Source organism: Lepisma saccharinum, chromosome 28, assembly GCF_977018435.1.
Source record: "Lepisma saccharinum chromosome 28, izLepSacc3.1, whole genome shotgun sequence".
Lineage (NCBI taxonomy): Eukaryota > Metazoa > Arthropoda > Insecta > Zygentoma > Lepismatidae > Lepisma > Lepisma saccharinum.
In genome coordinates this window covers 19,838,391-19,860,121 of record NC_139256.1, presented here as the reverse complement: position 1 = coordinate 19,860,121, position 21,731 = coordinate 19,838,391, and the positions used below count along the sequence as shown (strand labels likewise).

Here is a 21,731-nt window from a genome sequence, read left to right as displayed (position 1 = left end):
AGATTTTTATTCCTGCACAAACTGTAAGCATACTTTTTTTTTTGTAGTAACCAGCCAAGATTGACCTGAATAATAAACTTGTGTTTAAACGTAAAACTATACTAGACGTAAGAAAAATTAATTTGAAACTTACAGAAAGAGCAACTGAGTTACAGATACCATTAGTTCCAAATATATAAATAACTTCTGCCTTGTACTTACTTGATAAATATAGAGAAATCCGGACTATCATCACTCTCGGCAGACTCCTCTTTTGTGAGTTTTGCAGGTGTGCTCTGTGGCACAGGTGGAGGTTCTCTTAGTGAGAGGAATGCATCAAATTGGTCTTCTCCACCAAAACCAACAGATTTCTCAGCTTGCCCTTGGTTTGTTGTTGTTCCCCAGACTGTAAATATATTTCACAATTAACACTTTTGTACTTTCAATACTGTTTAATATTGAAAGAAAATTACATATCACAGAAATAATAATCACCTATTTTTTATGTAGAACATATTGAAAAATACTCCTTTATTTTGGTATCTTCTTGTCAATGTTATTTGAAATGTGAGACTGATGCATGTGCTTCTATTTCCTGTTCTTACAGATGGTGGATGAAAGATCTCTCTTCAGGGATGGATGAATGGTTAATTTAATTTAATATTAATTGATAATACCGTATATCTCTGAATCCAACACGACCCCCCCCCCCATTTTTCAACAAGGGATTACAGAAAAACTATTTTCAAAACTTACAAATGGTTACCTTATTACAAGTAACTGAAGGAGACAATAAAAGTACCGGTACACAAAAAATAAAATCAGATACAGACGTCCCTTAGTCAGATACAGATCCCACTTAGTCCTCCTCACTGGAATGGTCCACAGAATCTGCAGTGTCACTGTCATTGTGATGTTGGCTTTTCTTCCCATAGTAGATAGTCTTCACTCCCATCTAATGCATTTGTTACACAGCACTTCTTAAAACCGTTCACAATTGATGCACTGGATATGCATGTCCAAGCAGTCTGGATCCATTCCGCAATTAGAGATACTGAAGGCTTCTTGAACTTCCCGGTAGGGGTCAGGGCTTGACCACCTTGAAGCAGCCAATCGCTGTACAGCTGCTTCAGATGGTCTCCACATCATACGCCGTGAAAGCAAGATGACCCCGTACTTCTGGGCATGAAATTGCGGCAAAAACCTCGTCTTGGATTCAGAAATATACGGTAATAATTCCTTTATTTAGTAGGCGAGGTTCAGCCATAGGCTGCTCTACCACCTAACCCTTCGTTAATTGATGGTTTATTGTTTGTTTTAGATATCTTGAGTATATTAAGTTGTCGACTTTTGATTGTCCCACTGAAATTCCGAGGTTCAAATCACTACCTGGGCAGAGGTGTTCTTTGTGAGTGTCCCTTCATCGATTTCATGTAATACGATTATCCGAAAGTGGCATAAAAGTAATGCTACTTGTCTTAATCCACCCGTAGTTCTTACAAACCTAGTGATGTTGGTGAGAAATCCTTAAACAGGCAACACTTTTCTTGAATTCTGTTTCATGCAGGTTTACTTAGTAAACTTTAAAAACATTCAAATGGGTAGACACAGGTGGATTTAGGAGGGACAACAGATAAGGCAAATGGAAATCCTCCACAATGTGTGAAACTAATAATGCATTAATATGACAGAAAATGATGATTAATCCTTCCTTTTGACATCTAAAATTAAGGATTCAAACTAGGGATGTGCCGATATAAAATTTTGGTGGATACCAACAAGGTACCGATATAAAATTTACCGATACCGATAACCGATATTCTACCGATCCGATATAAAATTAGAAATTGTTCTTGAAGAACCTGAAAGGTTCATTGACCTCTTTAATAAATGTGTGTTTCGAGGTGACTGCAGTGCAAAAGAAGTTGAATATTTAGACATTTACATTTTTAGAAAGTAGGGTATGGAGATTATCCACAAAAATTACAACACAATGGCAGAATTTTGCACTAAATTATCAGATATTTATCGATATATCAGATCGGTAAAATAATTGGTAATTTTACCGATAAACCGATACACCGATATGCCTATATCGGCCGATACCGATAGAGTACTGATTAATCAGTCCCATCCCTAATTCAAACCCTCCCTCAAAGTAAATAATCAATTGAGGATCCCACTCTAACCACCACCTTGACTTCCAAAATTATGCAAGTAGATCATGAGACATGTAAAACCAATTACAAATATTTTGCTCAAAAGTAATTCAATTAAAATTACCATTGTAGTTTCTTTTTCCTAGATTATCTATAACTCTTAGAATATTTTGCATGTATAAACTGAAAGTGGACTGTTTATTTCTTTAAAGGATGTCTTTATGCAAAACATTTCTCATAACAAATATGTATATACAGGGTGGTGCAAAATTCTGTTTACAACGCGAAGGAGGTGAATTGCCAAGTGAAATGAAGACGAAAATGTAAATGGAATTTTGTCGAATGACACACCATGTCAGAGCTAGAGGATGCCGACAAATAGTACTCATAAAGAAGATGCGGCACGATATCCCCAAAGAAAACACACGTGGGCTAGCAAATGATGCACAAATCGCGTGTCGAAAATGAATGTGGCAGGGATTCCCCACAAGAAGTGAGGGATTCCCGGGAATATGTCCGACATGGAAAGCAGGTATTGAATGGGGGTACAAAGGGAAATGACGGAGGTCACAGCACATAAAGAACATTTCGCCAGGAAATGTCCGACAAGCAGGCTGCAGAAGGGGAGTCCCCAAAGAAGAGGGGACACAGACAACATGTGCAAGAGGTGTACTATGATGACACACACGTACACAAGTAGTATCCAAGACTGTACGTAGAAATGAAATACGTACGTACACGTAAGAGAACGACCAGCACGTACTGATATCGGCTCCAAATACTACGACGGAAGACGTAGTAGTACATAAAGCTCCGCTAGAGGCGCTGAGTGGGATGCTATCTGTCATGGCCCGCTATCGCTGGTATACGTATGTACAAACAACACGTCGGTGTATGCGACTAGCGATCTGCCTGTCAGTTACACGTGTTGTCGCAAGGTGTTCATCCTGAGGCATGTGGTGAAATTGAGCACATTGCTAAAGTGACCGTTAGGAAGTATGTAGTGCGTACCATCTGTGTTGTCTGTACGGGGTGAACACCTGTGTGGAGTGTTCAGTGTTGTAGTCGTGAACAGTACATCACAAGTTAGTTTCGTACGTATTCGTGTGCTCCTTTGTGAGCCTGCAATGGCGACATACACTACCAACGAGCTTGCTGATATGCATCTCGTTTACGGTGAGACACACCAAAACAGCCATCAGGCAAGGTGTGTGTATTGCGAACAATTTCCAAATCGGCGCCTACCATTTGATGTTTCAACAGGTGGATGCTCGTTTACGTGAAATTGGATCTGTACGACCTAGGGTGTGGAATTGTGGCAGACCGTGCAGTGTGCACAGTGTCCAATTTGAGGAGGAAGTGTTGGAGAGGATATGGTAGACGCCAGGCACCAGTACCCGTGCCATTGCCCATGTGTGACACACGCACCATACCAATGTGTTACGCGTGCTGCACGATGAGGGTATGCACCCATACAAAGTGCAGAGGGTGCAACAAACCCTTGCAAACCCCAATTTTCTAAATGCAGTGTTGTGGACCGACGAGGCACTATTCACCAGAGAAGGCATCTTCAGTACCCATAATAGTCACGTGTGGGATGTGCAAAACCCGCATGCAGTCATTGAGAGTCATTTTCAGCTATGGTTCGCAGTGAGTGGAGTGACATTGTCGGGGACAACCTGATAGGTCCATGCGTGTTGCCCAATACTTTGTCCGGTGGGAACTATTGTGTGTTCCTACGGGAAGTTCTACCTGAACTGTTGGAAAATGTACCCCTTGCAATTAGGCAAGATGTATGGTATCAACATGACGGTGCCCCTGAACATTTTGACCGCCGAGCCAGAGCTGTACTCAACAATAGATAAGGTGATAGATGGATTGGTAGGCGTGGACCTGTTCTGTGGCCACCTCGGTCACCCGACCTCACAATGCTAGATTTCTTCTTGTGGGGCGAAATGAAGAGGCTGGTCTACGAAACCCCGCTGGAAAGTGTGGAGAACCTCGTTGCTCGAGTTACCATCGCTGCTGGGATGATCACTGACATGCCCAACGTATTTGAGCATACCAGAGCGTCCCTGCTACGTCGATGCCGTCTGTGTGTAGATGTGGCTGGCGGACATTTTCAACAATGTCTGTGATATGTATCATGTCATTTCCACAGCCAATAAAGAATACTACTTGTGTACGTGTGTGTCATCATACACCTCTTGCACATGTTGTCTGTGTCCCCCCTTCTCTTTCCTGGTGAAATGTTTTTTATGTGCTGTGACCTCCGTCATTTCCTTTTGTACCCCCATTCAATACCTGCGTTCCATGTCGGACATATTCCCAGGAATCCCTCACTTCTTGTGGGGAATCCCTGCCACATTCATTTTCGACACGCGATTTGTGCATCACTTGCTAGCCCAGGTGTGTTTTCTTTGGGGATATCGTGCCACATCTTCTTTATGAGTACTATTTGTAGGCATATGGATGTGTGAAGTCCATTTTCACATGATTTCAGCATCCTCTAGCTCTGACATGGTGCGTCATTCGACAAAATTCCATTTACATTTTCACCTTCATTTCACTTGGCGATTCACCTCCTCCGCATTGTAAACAGAATTTTGCACCACCCTGTATATTAAGATTGCAATTGTTTACATCAAATCATAATGTTGTTCATTGCCGTTAAAACATGAACAAAAAATAACTGGAAAAGTAACAACTATGTTGTTACTCTTTGCCTGAAATAGTAATTTAGTCACGGTTACCCATTTCAAAAAGTAACTAGTTACAGTTAACATTAAAGAAAGTAACACTTGTTACAAGTCTAAACTATGTTTAAAATTAAAAGCAAAGTTCAACAAAATTGTAGCAGGCAAGAGCTTATAAGAAGGATCATTAATCTGCCACTTGCATCAGCACGTTCTCTGTGGTGTAATATGTGCGGGGATGAAGGTGGTATATCAGTTGAAATCTAGAAATACAGAAAAGATTGAAGTGAAATGAAATGGTCTGGATTACATACATCACAGCTTTCAACGTGACAAATGTAATCCACAGACATGATTTAATGGATAAAAATAAATCAAATCAGCAGAGAACAAAATTTTTGAATTGACGGTAGTCAAAAATATCAGATGACTCTACAAGCCCTTTTTCCTGGAATGAAATTACAGAGGAACTTGTATTTCTTGTATTTGTGCTTGTATTTCGTTCACCTCTCCCTACACATAGGTAAAATGTTCCAAGTCATCCTTGATATAGTATATATTTTTTATTATCAGGAACATACCAGATATGCGAAAATATGGTAAGTCATAATCTAAAAACTTATTCATATATTTCCTTGTAAAGCTATTATATCTTCCAAATTTGTAGTTGTGATGCTCACATGCAAGTTGAACTTGTACAATTTACAAGGTTTTGCATGTGGATAGTTTGTTTAGTAAATTTCACTTTCCACACCTAAAAGTATCGAAATAATAATAAAAAGAACTAATTTAAAGTTCACAGTCCTAAATGCCAAACCTTGACCGTTTCTGCAGTGAATAATCTAGTTTAGGATAGAGTTTAAGAGTGGAACAGCATCACTTCCCCAACAGTGTATGCCTAATATGGTGAAGGCTACTTGTTTTAAATTGCACTGATTGGAGGTTGGGTAATGGGATGTACATTTTTCTTATTTTAAATTGTTATCATCATGTTTTTATTTCTACCATAGTGATTATATTCCATGTTAGATAAAGTCAACAATAAAAAAGGGAGAAAGTTTTATTTAGAATTCACAACTAAGTGAATTTTAATAAATAAACACATTTCTCTCTCTGCTGTTTCACTATAATTCAAGTGGCAGTTTTGCCATTTGTATATTGCATTTTTTTTCTCTTTGTTTCATGTGTTCTCATATATGCTTTGTTACAATGCCAACAATATATGCACCCTTACTGCAGAGTGCAACTTCTACCTAAGTTTCCCAGAGGGAGATGCGGCGATGACAAAGTAAAATAATAAAAACATTGCTTTTTAAATATTTTAGGGAAGAAGAAAAAATAAATCAGAATCTTCACATATTTGAGCGAAATTAGTCAAGTAACACCATTAAACAGCTAGAAATATGCAAGAGATTCGCTAAGTTTAGTTCATCGAGAGGAGAGCCCAGTTCTACACCCCCTCCCCCCATGCCCAACCATCCCGCTGCATTTCCGTTGAGTGCAATGGTGTCAGGCGGGACAGCTCATCGCAGCAAGTCTGCAAATCCAAGGTCCTTCGACCGCTTTTCCCTGGTTTTGAAGGTCTGGTCATGAGAGACCCTTTTTTTCAGCCTCCTTGTTTACAAACACGGCAGGGTTTCTGTGACATCAAGATGAAACTTCTCAGAATGTTCAGCACTGTAAAGCATGCAATGCTCTTGTTTTATAAGAGAAAAAAAACATATTGAAGAGCATCGCAACGCAACTTACACAGAATACATGATGAAAGTAATGGTGCATAGAAAAAATATAAGTAAGCAAAAGCATAAATTTCCCCACGGTTAGTGCTAGAAAGAACTGAAAATTAAAACCAGTTCTGGATTTATTCTATTTTCTTCATAGTATTTCTTCTTTTAATTTTTTTGTATCCTGCGGTTCAAATATCGATTTTTTGGGGGGAAAAATGTTCTTGGTTTACAAAACACGAAGTACTTCCTGCTGTTTTGTATTTACTATGCTTACAAATGACAAGATTGATCAAGATTTTTGTTCTCGAGGTGATAGACATACTTACTCAAACAGAACCTTTTCCCTAACATATCTTACTTTCACACCAGGGATGGCCAAAAATATCAGGATTCCGGAAAATCTAAAAATCTCTATTCAAAAATTCTACTATCATGTACGAACACTGTTATCATCATTATCAATGTAGGAATGCCCCCTTCCCCTTCCCGGGTTGAAAGATTGACCCTGGCATTTGGCAAGTCTTGCGATGACTACGTAAAAATGTCACACTTCGCCACTGAAGTTTCCCCTTTTATAGGAAAATCAGTGGCTTGATTGATTGATTTGGTTTATTTTACTTCGCCTTTCTGCTGCCTTTGGCTAATCACGAAGATGAGGGGATATGTGCTGATATGATGAAATTGATGAAAGAACACTCACAAAGAACACACATGCCCAGATTGAAATCCAAACCTGGAATCCATGGCATTGTAGCATGTAATATATTGTTTTGACAATTTCAGCCCTGTTGTACATAGTCTAAACTCTACATTTCTGTTATTCATGCTCTATCATTGCTTTTAACTGGCATCTCTCTAATGTTTAACTGTAGGGAATCGTATATCTGTCATTTTAGTTTCGGTCGCAGCAATGAGTTCTTCATTATCTGTGTGCCACATGCATGTCTACTTAACCCCTAAGGCCGGTTTGACATACAGCGTACTAACCTAAACGTTTCTACCATGGGCAGTTTGACGTGTTTACTTACTCGTGATAACGTAAGTCTATTAAACTATTGATAATATCTAGACAACAGTGAAAGAAAGCTACATGAAAATTTACGTCAATGCCCTAGAAGCAATTCTAAGCGTATGTAATTTTTCATATTTTGAAATATCCAAGAGGTTTTTCGAATAGAGAGGAAAATTTGAAAAAAATCGCCCATTCAAATGCCAAAGGTCCAGTCAAGCCTTAACAATGGTGTAGTACAAATAAAAGTAATAATAACAGAGGTTGATGTCAAAGCATGCATGATATCTTAATTAAAATTTTCATTTTGTAATACTAGATGTTGGTCTTTCATTTTGTTTATTCTGATTACAATTGACTAATGTGGTACAAAATATCCATCTCAGTGCCTGAAGTGGAAAGTGTTAGCTGGAGGGTGGGGGGGGGGGATGTTTGGTTGAGCCTTGGGCTACCTGGTAGGATGTTCTTATGGTTTAGCATGATGTCAATGAGACAACTGGGGAGATGCTTTGCGAAACTTTTGCTACCGGGGGATACCATCTCCTCTCACTTCAAGCACATCCATTTAGGTTAACTGTTCAACAAGATGCACTGCGAATTATTCATAAGTTACAAAAATATAGTAAACTGCCATTGACAGAAAGATGTAAAAATATTTACACCCCTATTTTCTTATTAAAGTACATAAAAACATATCAAATTGTATTTCTAATTTTGTGATGTTAAGACACTTTCTGTCCATCTGGTCAGTTTTTTTCCTTAGGACATGGAAATGTTGGGGAAATGTAGCACTGACTTCTACTAAAGGAATTCATAATACGCCCTTAGTAAATAATGACAGACTTTCATTTTCTTATTAACAATGTCTTGAATTTTATATTCTTATTTTTTGTCATTTGTCTCCCACTTTGAGCTAATCACGACTAGGTGGAGGAATTATGATTACATGAAATTCATGGAAAAACACCCATACACGTGTGGAGGCTCAAATCCCGAACCTTTAGTAGTGATGTCATTCTTTTGGCCACAAAGGCTATATTAATAGTGTCGTCGAGGATGATGATGATAATAAATGGGCGAAAGAATTTTGCTACTCTACGTGCCTTAATTTTTTATTTGTTAAGTGGTATGATTAGTAAATTTATGAATGTTAATCTTCATTACCTATGCCTAAATGATATCTAAAGCCAAAAAAAATCTGGTCAAATTTTTGTTAAGTACAATTTATTAACGTTAGTGAGAACTTCATGTAATTGTGGGAAGTATTGTTTGTGTTTGCCAGAGAACCTTCTGAAATATGTTACATATTATCAATTCTGTGTAGTACATATGCAAATTGATAATTAACTTCGATTCATACTAGAAAATGAAGCAGAACTAATAATATTAATATAAACTTGCAATGACTAAACTTCTGTTTCATTCATAGCTCTCGGAGAATGTTTATGTGAATTGTTTGAAAGCATTTGTCAAATTAAGTTTAGTCACTATAAGTACAGTTTTCTATCAGAAATTGCGCATGTTAAGTGGTCAACTTTCAATCTCTTGACTAGAGTCCCTGGGTTTGAGTCACAGCCTGAACATGGTTGTTCTTTGTTAGTGTCCTTTCATAAACTTCATCTAATCATCACTGTAATTACCCGAAAGATCAGGACAGTTTATTACAATACTCATATTTTTATTGCAATGTTCAACTGAGAATAATGGACTCATGTTTCTCTAATGAGCAGGCTTGTCTATGAAATGGTTTTATTCTTGTGTCTACGATAAATGGGGCACTAAATGATTTTTTTACACAGATTTTTTTAACCTGCAGAATCTTCTTTGGTAGTTCCATAAATTATCTTTGTCAATAATTGTATTTGTATTTTGGTTATTTATTGTATAATTGTAATAAAATAATTTTGATGAGAAGCTTTATATAAATAACATGGTGAGTCAAAAGCTTGTTCGTTTTTGCACATGGACATTGAGACTGGAGACACAAGGCGAGAATTGGACTTATTCGACAAAGTATAGGCCATTCTGTTGTTTGGTCATCTGCTAATGTTCCGTGAGAGTCACGATCCCACGACGACACCATTGTTGAACCACTCAACACACTAAGCCACCAAAGGGGCAGCAACTAATCACAGGAGTGTTTATAGTAGAACTAAATAAATAATAAATAAGGGCAACAAATATTTTCTATCCTTTGATAAAAATGTTTTAACCTTAAGTAATAATGCTTTGCATTGAACTTGCACTTCACATAAGAAGAAATATTTGGATACATGAACCTAAATAATCAATCATCAAATTCTTTAAGTTTGTTTTGTTCAAGAATTGAAACAAAATCACCAACAAATCAAAAGACACTCTCCCCAATTTTGAACATCATCTGCCTGAAACCTCCCATCTAAGTTCATAGAATATCAATGAAAAATTAATTAAAATAGTGCAGCTGGCTCGTGGTCGACTTTTAATCTTGCCACTGAAGTTCCTTGGTTTAAGTCCCAACATGGGTATGGGTCATATTCATGAATGTCCCTTCATCAATTTCATCTCATCTTGCTGGCCCCCGTGGCAGAGTGGTTAGCACATCAAGCTACGACGCCAGTGGTCCCAGGTTCGAATCCTGGCCTGGGCAAGGATGTTTGTAAGTGTCCATTCATCAATTTCATCATATCATCACTCATCCCCATCTTCGCAACTTAGCAGAAAGTGGCACAAAAGGCTAAGTAAAATAAAGCAAATCAATCATCTCATCTTCATTGTTACTTTTTTGTTAAAAGTGTCTGAAAAGTGATAAACAATAACAAAAATAGCACTATCTAGCACTGCAGTATCTTTGATCTGATGCACATTAAACTTTGACATTGCATGTAAGTTTTCAAAAACTGCTTTGAAGAAAATGAGGACTACATGTATCCCGGTCACAAGGAAGTGGAACAGTCCATAGCTAACTAGGATAGTTGCTCGCCCTATGGTACATCAACTACAGCATCTGACTGTTACTTGATTAGGAATATTTTCCTGTTTTACAGAATTGATAAAATAATTTATATATACACTGCTGACCATGCCTCATGTAGTCTATTACATATATGTTGCTAAAATTAATTAGATGTACACATATAAGGGAGCTTTGAGACTGAAGCGTCAAGCAACATGAGAATTCACACCAAAGCAACAAGCAACACAAGCCCCTTCAGTCTAAAGGAAAGCATAATAAATTATTGAAGAAACACATTATAGTGGTAATAATGTTAACAGATTAATACTTACCATCTCCAGTATCTGCAGCTGGAGCAACACCTGTTGATCCAAAAGGATCAAAGGGATCTCCTTCCACAACATGAATTTCTTGCGGTTCTTCCTTTGCCACATTCTCAAACTTCGCTGCAAATGCATCAAATTCATCACCACCACCAGCAGTACTTGCACTAACACTTGTTGGAGCCATTTCACCAGCTCCTGTTATTGTTACTGGAGGCATTTCACTAACTGGTGCTACTGGTATGGGAGGCACAGGTCTTGGTGGAGGTTCGGGTCTCGGAGGTGGTGCACTTGTGAATAAATTGGTTTCAACTTGCTGAGTACTTTCTGGTTCTGAAGTAGCTGGAGCACCAAAATCAAACAACAAATCGTTCGATGGCTGGGGTTGTGCTGAAGATGGGGGAGCAGGAGGAGCACCAGGACCTTCAGGTTCGGCACCAAATAAACCTAACAAATCTGCATTGGAAGTTTGTTTTGTTGCTGGTGGCTGGACTTCTTGATGACCTGCACTAGGAGCACTTCCAGTTCCAAAAATATCAAAAAAGTCATTTGCGGATGCTTTTTCCATGCCCTGACCCTCATTTTGCCCTAACAAATTCACTTCCCCTGCTGAAGATGTGGCAGGGAAAGTCTGGTTCACTACATCTGGGAAATTCTCGCTGCTCAATGGTGGATTGGACAGTTCTGTTTGCTCGGATGAATCCTCTCCCAGAAGATCAGTCTGTATAAAACTTGGATGAGGTGTATCTGGAGTTGGGCTTGGTGAATGGAGCTCTCTGATGGGCGTTGGACTTGGAGTTTTGGTAGCCCGAAGCCTGTCTAGTAGATCTGACGATGTAGCTTCCATTGCACCAGTGACGCTAAGGATAAGGTCTTTGGTTTCCTTAGGAGGCACTGGACGTGGCGGAGGAGGCCTACGTGGGCCTGAAGATTTTGTAGGAGTACTAACTTGTGAAGATGTATCAGCCACAGGGGTCTGACGTTCCTCAACCACGACAGCATTGCTGAATATATCGGCAGTTTCTTTGCAAAAATCTCCATCTGTCTGAAGATCATCTATCAAGAAATCAGGTGCAGTTTGCTGAGTAACCACAGGCTCGCTTATAATGGTTTGGGTATTGCTGCTTGGTGCCATTACTGAGTCAGTGGTAAAGTTCCCAAAGAAGTTTGCAGCTGCTGTGGACGTGGGTGCTGAAGTATCTTCTGTCACGAACATATTATACCCTGCTGATGATACCTGTGAAGTAGCAGTGGAAATATCTCCAAGATCCAATGCACTGTTGTCACTAGCACCAAAAAAGTCTTCACCAGCTGTGGAGTTGTAGTCTGTTGAAAAGTCTGCAAATGGATTTGTTGAAGTGTTGGTCCCACTTACACTAGCACTGAAAGTTCCATCAACTGCCACACTGGCAGAAGAATCTTCATTTCCCATATTTAAGAATGGATTATCGGATACTGAGGATGGAGGAAGGTCATAGTCAGCACCACTAAGGAATGGGTTCGAGTTCACTCCTCCGTAAGCATCCTGGGAACCGATAGAGTAATCAGACAAATCGTCGGTTAGGAAGGGATTCATGCTTTTGCCTTGTATTTGCGTTGTTTCAAGATCCATTGTTGATTTTTTAATTAATAACCCACACTCGTTCACTGCCCAATTAGCTCAGATTCCAAAATTTTGAGTTCTGCTTTCCCTGGTAGCACCAAACTGCTCACTAATGAGGTATCAAAAGGATCGACTGAATCGTCAAATGTAAAACTTGTATCTTCTACAAGTGGTGTCAACGTTTTGCTTGCTGGAATGTCGTCTGGAAGATTTAACAAGTCTGGCTTTTCACTGACAGGTAAGCATTGGGTGTTAACAGCCTCAGACGGTTCTTGACAAGCAGCTGTGTCATGAATTGAATCAACAGGTGGATTGTTCTCCCTGGGATTAAAATCTGGATCAGTATAGCTTCTTTTGATTGATGGTTGCACTTCCCCACTAATAAGTTCTTTCTCAAGAACTTTCAATTCTGCCTTGCCGGGAAGAATATTACTGGCAATAGAAGTGTCAAATGGATCGGTGTCTTCACCATTTACTTCATAATTATTTTCAACAGCTGGAGTTAGAAGCTTTGTTGGAATGTCGTCATCTACATCTAGCAAGTCAGGTTTTGGACTGAGAACAGGAATTGCAAGTGTTTTTGGACGATCGGTAATTGTTTCTTGGAACACTACAGTAGGTATAGGTTCTGGTTCTTGTTGAGGAAGTTCTTGTGGAACTGGCGTGTCGTCTTCTCCCCGTGGATTAAAATCAGGATCTGAAAGACTGTGCTTGATTGTTGGTTGTTCTACTATTCCCACAAGCTCGTTTTCTATTAGCTTCAATTCAGCCTTTCCAGGCAGGATATTTGAAGCAAAAGAAGTATCGAATGGATCAGCAGTGAGATCAACTTCTTCTTCAACTTGTAGTGGTTTTGATTCAACCAAAGGTGTCAGAAGTTTTGAAAATTGGTCTCCTTCTTCTCCTACAACAAGAAGATCTGGTCTTGCAGATGGAGAGGGTAAATCAAACTGTTTTTCGTTGGAGGATGGATTCTCAGTATTACCTTCCAGAAGATCTGGTCTTGTTAAGGCTGGTGGTAACTTTGGTCGTTCTGGCTTAACAGCTGGTTCTTGTACTGGAGTGACTTCACTTTCTGCTGTATTGTTGCTGTCCTCTTCTCTAGGGTTGAAATCAGGATCACTTATGCTTCTTTTTATTGTAGTTTGAACGTCCTCTAGCAATTCTTTCTCCAAAACTTTGAGTTCTGCTTTGCCAGGGGCCAAATCATCTACAACAGATGTATCGAATGGATCAATGTCATCATCATTTACTACCTCAGATTTAACACTAGCTGGCTCGATTGGATTATGACCAAGTTTTGACAAATCTGTTGTACTTCCCCCTAGTAGATCTCTATGACTGAGTTTTAATGTCTCTAGTCCACTATATAGAAGTGCTTCTTCTCTTGCAATTCTATCTAATTCCTCTTGGTCTTCTGGTGGAATAGATATGTGGATTGTCACTTCAGACTGAATTCTTTCTTCAGCGCGAGGATCAAACTCAATGTCACTGTCGCTCTGAGATAATATCCTTGCTTCATTTGCTTCAATATCACCAAGGATTTCACTTTCGATTATCTTAAGTTCGAGTTTACCTGGTGCAATATTCTCTGCAAATGTTGTATCGAATGGATCTATTTCATTCTCAAAACCATTCACCAGATCCTTCCTGATGGCCTCTATCTCATTTTCTTTGAATACCAGAGGAGCTTGTGTTAGTTCCTCTTCGATAGAGAATAAGTCTACTTCCTGCTGAATAGGTTGAACTGGGACTGTTGGTGTGGACGCAGGTAGTGGTGGACGAGGTGGTGTTGGCCTTGTTGGAGGTTGAGATGGCCTCGATGGTGACGCTGCTGGTCTTGGAGGTGGTGGTCTCTTTGGTTTATGTTCTTCTGGGCTTACAATAACTTGTGACTGATCTTCGTCAAACCCTTCCCAGGAGTTTTTGCCTACTTCAGAATTTTCAACGAATGTTGGCGGATTTGATACTGGCTGAGTAAGTAAAGCATCGATATCAGGGGTCGCAAATGGATCGACAACTGGAGAGCAGAATGGATCCGCAGCAGTATATGAAACTTCTGATGAAACTTGTACAGAAGTGTTATCTTCTTTGACTCCTAAGATAACGTCGGCTGCTGTTGTATCAAATGGATCATCACCAAGGATATCTTCTTCACAAAGATCGGGCACACTTTGTGGTTGTTCTAGAGTTGCTTCCTTCGATTTTGAAGCAGATTCCTTAGCAAGAGCAGCAAATTCGTCCTCTAGATCCTCCTCTTCCTTCTTCTCTACAGGCTCTTCTTGCTTTTCGCCTGTTACTGATTGGATGAGTTCTACGATGCTACTTCTTGCTGGTAGTGGAGCTGAAAGTTCAGGTTCAGCATTTATAATATCAAACTCTGCAACTAAGTCCTTTAGATCAGGACCTTCTTCCTGTTTAGACTCTGGACTTTTCTCTTCTCTCTTTTTCTCTGATTCAGCTTCCTTATCAGTTTCTGAACTGATTAAAATATCCTCTAAAGGTTCGAGTAAAGCTTTTTCGTTGTTTGTGTCAGAGTCTACTAATGCTCCAAGAATATCATTGACTGGTGTTGTTGGAATTACTGGCGCATCATCATCTAGAAGAGACTTACTTGTCTTCTCTGTATCTACTTCTGACGATTCTACTTGTGGAACCTCTGAATCGCCAAATAGTAGATCGATATCTTCAGGTCGTTTGGGTACAACACGCCTCTTCTTCAAAGACGGAGTTGATGAAAGTGGTTTGTCTAACCTTCCAGTTAAAACGTCAACAGCACAGCCTAGACTGACTAGCTTCTTCTTCTTGCCATCTTTTCCTATGATCTCTTTTTCTTCAGTTTTTATAACCTTCTCAGCGATCGATGTGTCGAAAGGATCAAATCCTCCTTCTTCGGTTTCAGTAGGGCTTTCTGGAATGTAGACAAGCTTAACTTCTCCGCTAGTTACTATGTCAACGTAAGAAGTGTCAAATATATCTTCATCCGCTTCGAAATCTTCCTCTTCCTCCTCCTCTTCTACTAACTCGGATTCTACTTCTAGAAGATCCTGGTCAGGTGGTACTTCTTCTTGGGTAGCACCTGCAGCTGCTGGATTATCTACTTCTTCAGCTTCTTCCCCGTCGAGGATGCTAACAGATCCGTCTTCAAATCCCACCCACCTTTTTTTGGCTTCAGGTTTCTTTTGTGCAGCTGGAGCCGGCGCTTGGGCTGCTGGTTGATTCTCTTTGTTTTCTTCTGTTGCAGTTTTCTTCTTCTGGAAGTAACTGGTGGTCTTGATGCGTGTTAAGTCTCCCTTTGTCTTATTTAGAACGTCATCAATGCCAGCTGTAAGAGCTTTGAATCTCTGCCACTCCTCACTCTCCTCTTTAGCTTCTGGTGCGTCAGGATCTTCGAAAGCAGGTCGCTTGCCTTCAGCTGTTTCTTTAAGTTCTTTTTTGTACTTTTCTAACTCCGCAGGGTCAAAGAGGTCACTTCCTTTATCTTTCTTTCCCTTGATCTTCTTCTTGATCCCTTTTTTTATCTTGTGCATATTCCACTAAGCTCTCATTTATTATCCTGGAAAATAGCAATAAAGAACATGTTATAATATGTAATCTCTTTCTACGACAAATCTAGACATTTATTGTAAATTGTGTATTTGTAAAAACAAACTATTATTTGATATAAAATTCTTAATTGTACTGGAATTAATTTACAAGTTTAATCAGTAGAATGGCTAAAAACCTCGTGCCGACAGAAGGAGCTTTAGCATCGAACTGAAAGCACCATTAACCCCCACTTTTACACCACTCATTGAACTTTGTTGTCATTAGAATGTATACATATTAGTAAGTCATATTATTTCAAACAATTGGTACTGATTTTCCAATGTGTTCATAGATTATACCAGGCATGAACAATGATTGTAAACCTTGAAAGTTAGATATCTTCATTAATATTGCATTTATTTAGTTATACATAGTGCTACACATACTACTACCTTTTAGCTACTGTTTAAGAAGCGTAAAGGATAGGTGCAAATACAAATATCACCTAAAAATTTAACACAATGACCCTTATCCAGATAATTATTTAACCCAGTAAAAATTTATATCTATTTTCGCAAGGAAGCGGATTGACATTTTTACTTAAGCTTCAATTTATGTAAACAACTTTGCAATACATATAGTGAGTGAGTCCCCAATATTCTGGCTAGGATAACTGCAGTAAATTGAGATCTCTTGCTCTTGGAAGTTCTGCTCTAGTATTGCATTGGGGCGAAATAGGTCAACACATTTCAAAGTGGTGAACGAAAAAATAGTTTTTCCTATGTTGGGGCTTAAGTCACCAATACTTTGGCCACGTTGACTGCCGTAAAATTATAGCTTTTGAACTGAAATCTTGAAAGTGGCTAAATTAGTGTTGCTATATTTTATAAGTAGAAATCCGAGACACCGCTGTCCAGAAACCTGTTGTTGGGAGGGGGGGGTCCTATAAGTTAGTATGTATGTACAGACTCATTATCATATTACTTACACTTCTTAATAAACTGAAATCCACTTCGAAGTCTATCATGAAACTCGCACTTCGTATCGTATTCATTCGGTGCCATGATCAGGGTTGGAAAAATTTGTTTCTTTTTAAAAGAAACAAACCAAAGTTGTTCATTTTTTTTTGTTTTAAGCATGTTTTAACCTGTTTTAAACAAGAACCGAAAACTCACATGATTTAAACAAATTGAACGTTTAAAACATAATGCCAAGAAGACATATTTTCTAAGAATAATGATTAATAAGGAATCTGTTAATCATCCATGGAAGGACTGTATTTCTAGTTATAAAGTAAACGCTTGACTAACTTCTTAAAATACATATTTATGTTAGAAGTACCGCATGTATGGCTGTTCGAGAAGCTTCAACCAATCCACAGTTACCAGGCCCCACTGAGTCCAGGTGCTAGCTACTCTCTTTCTTTTAATACGACATTTTATCTTGAATGCAACTAAATATTGACATTAACAACAATGTGCATATTTTGCAGTGTGTTGAGTGAGGAACGAAACTGTTTCATCCATGTAGTATTCAATTTTTAAAATATTTTAAGCACCTGTAAAAAAACATAGGCAGGTGTTTTAAACGTAGTCCATTCATCATGATATGTTTCTTTGTTAATTCAACATACATTTTCAGCCACTGAACAGATTTCTATGCACAATAAACAGAATGACACGCATTGTGTGGAAAGGCATAGTTACAAAACACGCAAATAACCTCAAACTATCAAACATCAAGTATCAAAATGTGTCTTAAACAAGTCTGAAAAAAACATGTTTAAAACACTTTGAGCATTTTTGAAAAACAAAGCCATGTGTTTTAAACGTATAAAACAAGTTGTTTAAAGCAGTTTTATTTTAAACATGCCACCCCTGGCCACAATGAACTAAGCTGCTATCTGACAATGTCGAAACTTTATTTGAAAACTGCGGACTGGCACCCGAACTTACAGTAAGAAGACAATGGAACAGAATATTATCTAAAATTCAGCACTGCTAACTGAAGGAAATAAAAGTAGCATTATTACTATATTGACTAATTATTGTCGGCAAGTGCATTGATCGGTACCACCGTAAAGTCAAAGATTTATGCATTACCTTCTTCTAACTCGACAACTTGTATTATTAAGAGGGAGCGGTTCAATGTTTAATTAAATTGTTTTGTAAATTGAACATTTTAAAATTGCATTTAAATAGAAATAATGTTCATGAAAGTATAGTCCCACCCGATTCCGGGACATTAGTGCGTTCCGACCGAAGAAACTTTTCTGGACACCGGGACGAATGATACAGTTCCGGAACTGTCCCGGATAATACGTGACGTATAGCAATCCTAATAGGTACTTCCTGCTATTGGTCTGGTATTTCATGTGGACGAAATCGATCAACGCTTGTCAAAATGGCAGACTTTAAATCTACCCAACAAGTATTTGGAAATACACTTTGCGCAGAAGAGAGATTTTTTTTCTCTATCACGTTTCCGCTGCTTCCCACGCCTGCAATATTTCTCGGTGCCTGCCAAAGAAGAACCGCCTGCAAAGAGTTTTAACTCATTTATCTCGATTGCATTAGATTATCCTTTGAACCCTTTTCAGAGTGTAGACTGTAGCGGAGCATGTGTCGACGGGGCTCTTATCTTAAATGGATTCGGAGACCCCAAGCGGCGTCAGGCACGTATCCAGAGGGGGGGCTTAGGGGGCTCGAGCCCCCCCCGAAAGTTTTAGGTTTACACTAGATAAAATGAGGTTTTTGGTTTCTTGTGGTGTGAAATAAAATAATGTGACAATATATTAAGGAGAGAAATAATTATCGAGGCAAGACGGAGAATGTTCCGTAACCCTGTTATTGATAATAGATCCAGGATGGGGGTACAGGGGGCTCGACCCTCTCCGCAGGAAATTTTTCAGTTTACGTTAGATAAAATTAGGTTTTTGGCTTCTTGAATAATGTGAAAATAATGTAAGGAGAGAAATAATTATCGAGACAAGTCGAAGCATGTTTTATACCCCTGTTATTGTTAATAGCACGTATCCAAGGTGGGGATGAGGTGGCTCGAGCCCCCCAGGAAATTTTTCATTTTACACTAGATAAAATTAGATTTTTGGTGTCTTGAATAATGTGAAGATAATAAATTCATAAATCTGAGAGATATATTTATCGAGACAAGACGGAGAGTGTTCTATAACCTTATTATTGTCAATAGCACGTATCCAAGGTGGGAATCAGGAGGCTCGGGCCCCCTTCAGGAATTTTTTCTGATTACACTAGATAAAATTTGGATTTTGGCTTCTTGAATAATGTGATTATAATTTGGGAGAAATAATTATCGAGACAAGACTGAGAATGTTCTATAACCCTGTTATTGGTAATAGCACGTATCCAAGGTGGGGTTGAGGTGGCTCGAGGCCTTCCCCCCAGGATTTTTTTTTATTTTACACTAGATAAAATTAGGTTTTTGGCTTTTTGAATAATGTGACGATGATTTAAGGAGATAGACAATTATCGAGGCAAGACGGAGAAGCATTTGGAAGCTGCACACGTAGGGCGATTCTTTGTAATTTCTAATCTCTCGACAGCGGGAGAGGGTACGTTCTTGAATGAGAGAAGGAGTCAACTACTGGCAATATTAACAAATTGTTTTATCTGCGGAACGTTCTAGAATATAATGAGGATATAAACACGTGGATTCAATTTTTCGGTTGATCTGTACAAAGAATCGGTTAATGATATTTCAGAGGTAAGTGTGACAATTCATAAAGTCGATTGGTGATCAGATCAGTCAGCGTCCTCTGGTTGCTTTATAAGATATAGTGATTCGAAAATTAAGACATTGACGACAGCAGAACTTCCGGGGCCTCAGTGTAGTGCTAGTTCTGTTTGAGGGCCGAAGAGATCAAGGCTTCTCTCTCTCTCTCTCTCTCTTTGTCTGTCTCTAAAGTGAATATTTCAGCAGTACCGGATATTGGAGTGGTTTATTAAAACAGAAATAAGCTGCGTAGATCAACTGAATATCAAAGTTTTGAGTGATATTCTTCAATGTAGGCTACTCAAGCTCAAAACATTGTTTTGATGCAATGGCAACACTCAACGCCCAACCCTGCCTGTTGTTGACCTGCGACTACTAGGGGTGGAAAGACCGCTCCCTCAAAATTCCGAGAAACAACGAAGTTCTAGGTTCCTACACTGAGATCCACTATAGCTAGAACCAGGAAAACGAGAAAAAAATGTGGTTTTGGGTTCGTGCCACTCAAATTAAGAACAGTTTCTAACTGAAAGAAAAAATTACTGAAAAACTATTTTGCAATATTTGTCATGAAAGTAAAATTTTCAGCAAATGTAGAACAGTTTGCCGAGGCCACGTGAACGTTTCGGGGGGCCAGTGCCCCCCGGGCCCCCCTTTAACGACGTCCCTGCTCAACATTATGGCCTCTTAATGTTAAGCCTTGTCTACCAAGAGAAAGTAAACTTTCCTTGCAACCCCCCCCCCCCCCCCCGGTTTTGGAACCTAATTGCCACCACTGGTCTTGAACATACAGTTGTGAGGTTCTTACTATACCCCTTTAGAAAAATGGTGTTGAGCCCCCCCCGAAAGGAATTCCTGGATACGTGCCTGGCTGCCACTAACCCACGTGTGGCGTTTGTGTGTGCAGGATTCTTGATACTCAGCCAACTAGGTATAACATCAAGCTAGGAATCCAGGAAATCGGTCGCGACTTTTTCTTTTAAAGCTGCAGCTGCCTTTATTCGTTAACAGTGCTTTTTGGTAATTAAAATATGTTTCTAATGGTTTCTGTGATTAACCAGGCTCAGTATTTCAGAAGCTTCAATACTCATATATTACTTTTAAATTATTAGAAGGGGACATGGGGTACAATACAAAAATATCAATCCATCCCCATACACTTCGTTTCTCGATTAGGAGGAGATGCGTTCTTTCCACGCATCCCCCCCTCCTTCGCTCAGTACGCCCGTTGTTGTAAAGTCACCCAGAGTTACTTGCGTCGGTCTACCAAATTGTCCACGGCCATATTCCGTCGCTTCATTTCGAAACAAGAACAACTAATTTTATATATATATATATATATATATATATATATATATATCGTTATTAATACAAATACCCTGCGATTATCTCTTTTGGTAATGAGAGCTTCTGTTACCGAATTTCACGAAAATCGACTCCTCCGTATGACGTCAGCAGTCGAAAGCTGTTTACTAGTGTTGATTGACTTGCCTGTTTCCCACTCAGCTTGCTTGTACATTTGACAATATTGCCCTCTGGTGGCATTTCATTGCATCGATACAGTGTTCCGCTGAGAGTTGGTACCATTGTAGGCATTTTAATTATTCAGGTGAATAAACTTTGCCAAAGTGTTAGTGATTATTCTAAAGAACGAAGACGGTGGACCATTTTCATTATTTAGGTAAATAGAAATTGTTCTTCAACATGTCATAATTACTATGCAATTTTGATTTGTACTCAAAGAGCATAGCTGTCAAACCCAATATTCTGCACTCATTTCTTGTAGCCATTGGAATTTGCAATGTGTCATCTATGTCCGGTTTAAATATTCCAAGCAAATAACACAAAATAGATTAAACTTTTTTTTTGCACGAATGTATTTGTTTCAATCGAGGGTACTATCTTGCAGTGGCGTGCCCAGGGGGGGGGGGTTGGTGGGGGTTAAAACCCCCCCATTGGTTTCGTCATTTAAAAAAATTCAAAGCAGAAATACATTTTATTTCATAAATCGCCAATATTGTAAAA

At 39.0% G+C, this 21,731-nt stretch overlaps 1 protein-coding gene across 1 annotated transcript in view; it reads right to left on the bottom strand.

Moving 5' to 3' along the window:
- Positions 1–21,731, bottom strand: part of LOC145980994 (uncharacterized) — a 96,352-nt gene that overhangs the window by 30,269 nt on the left and 44,352 nt on the right. Inside the window, 3 exon segments of the mRNA XM_083114088.1 lie at positions 202–385; positions 10,838–12,471; positions 12,474–15,987. Coding sequence (XP_082970214.1) covers positions 202–385; positions 10,838–12,471; positions 12,474–15,961 — 5,306 coding nt within the window. The 5' untranslated portion in view covers positions 15,962–15,987.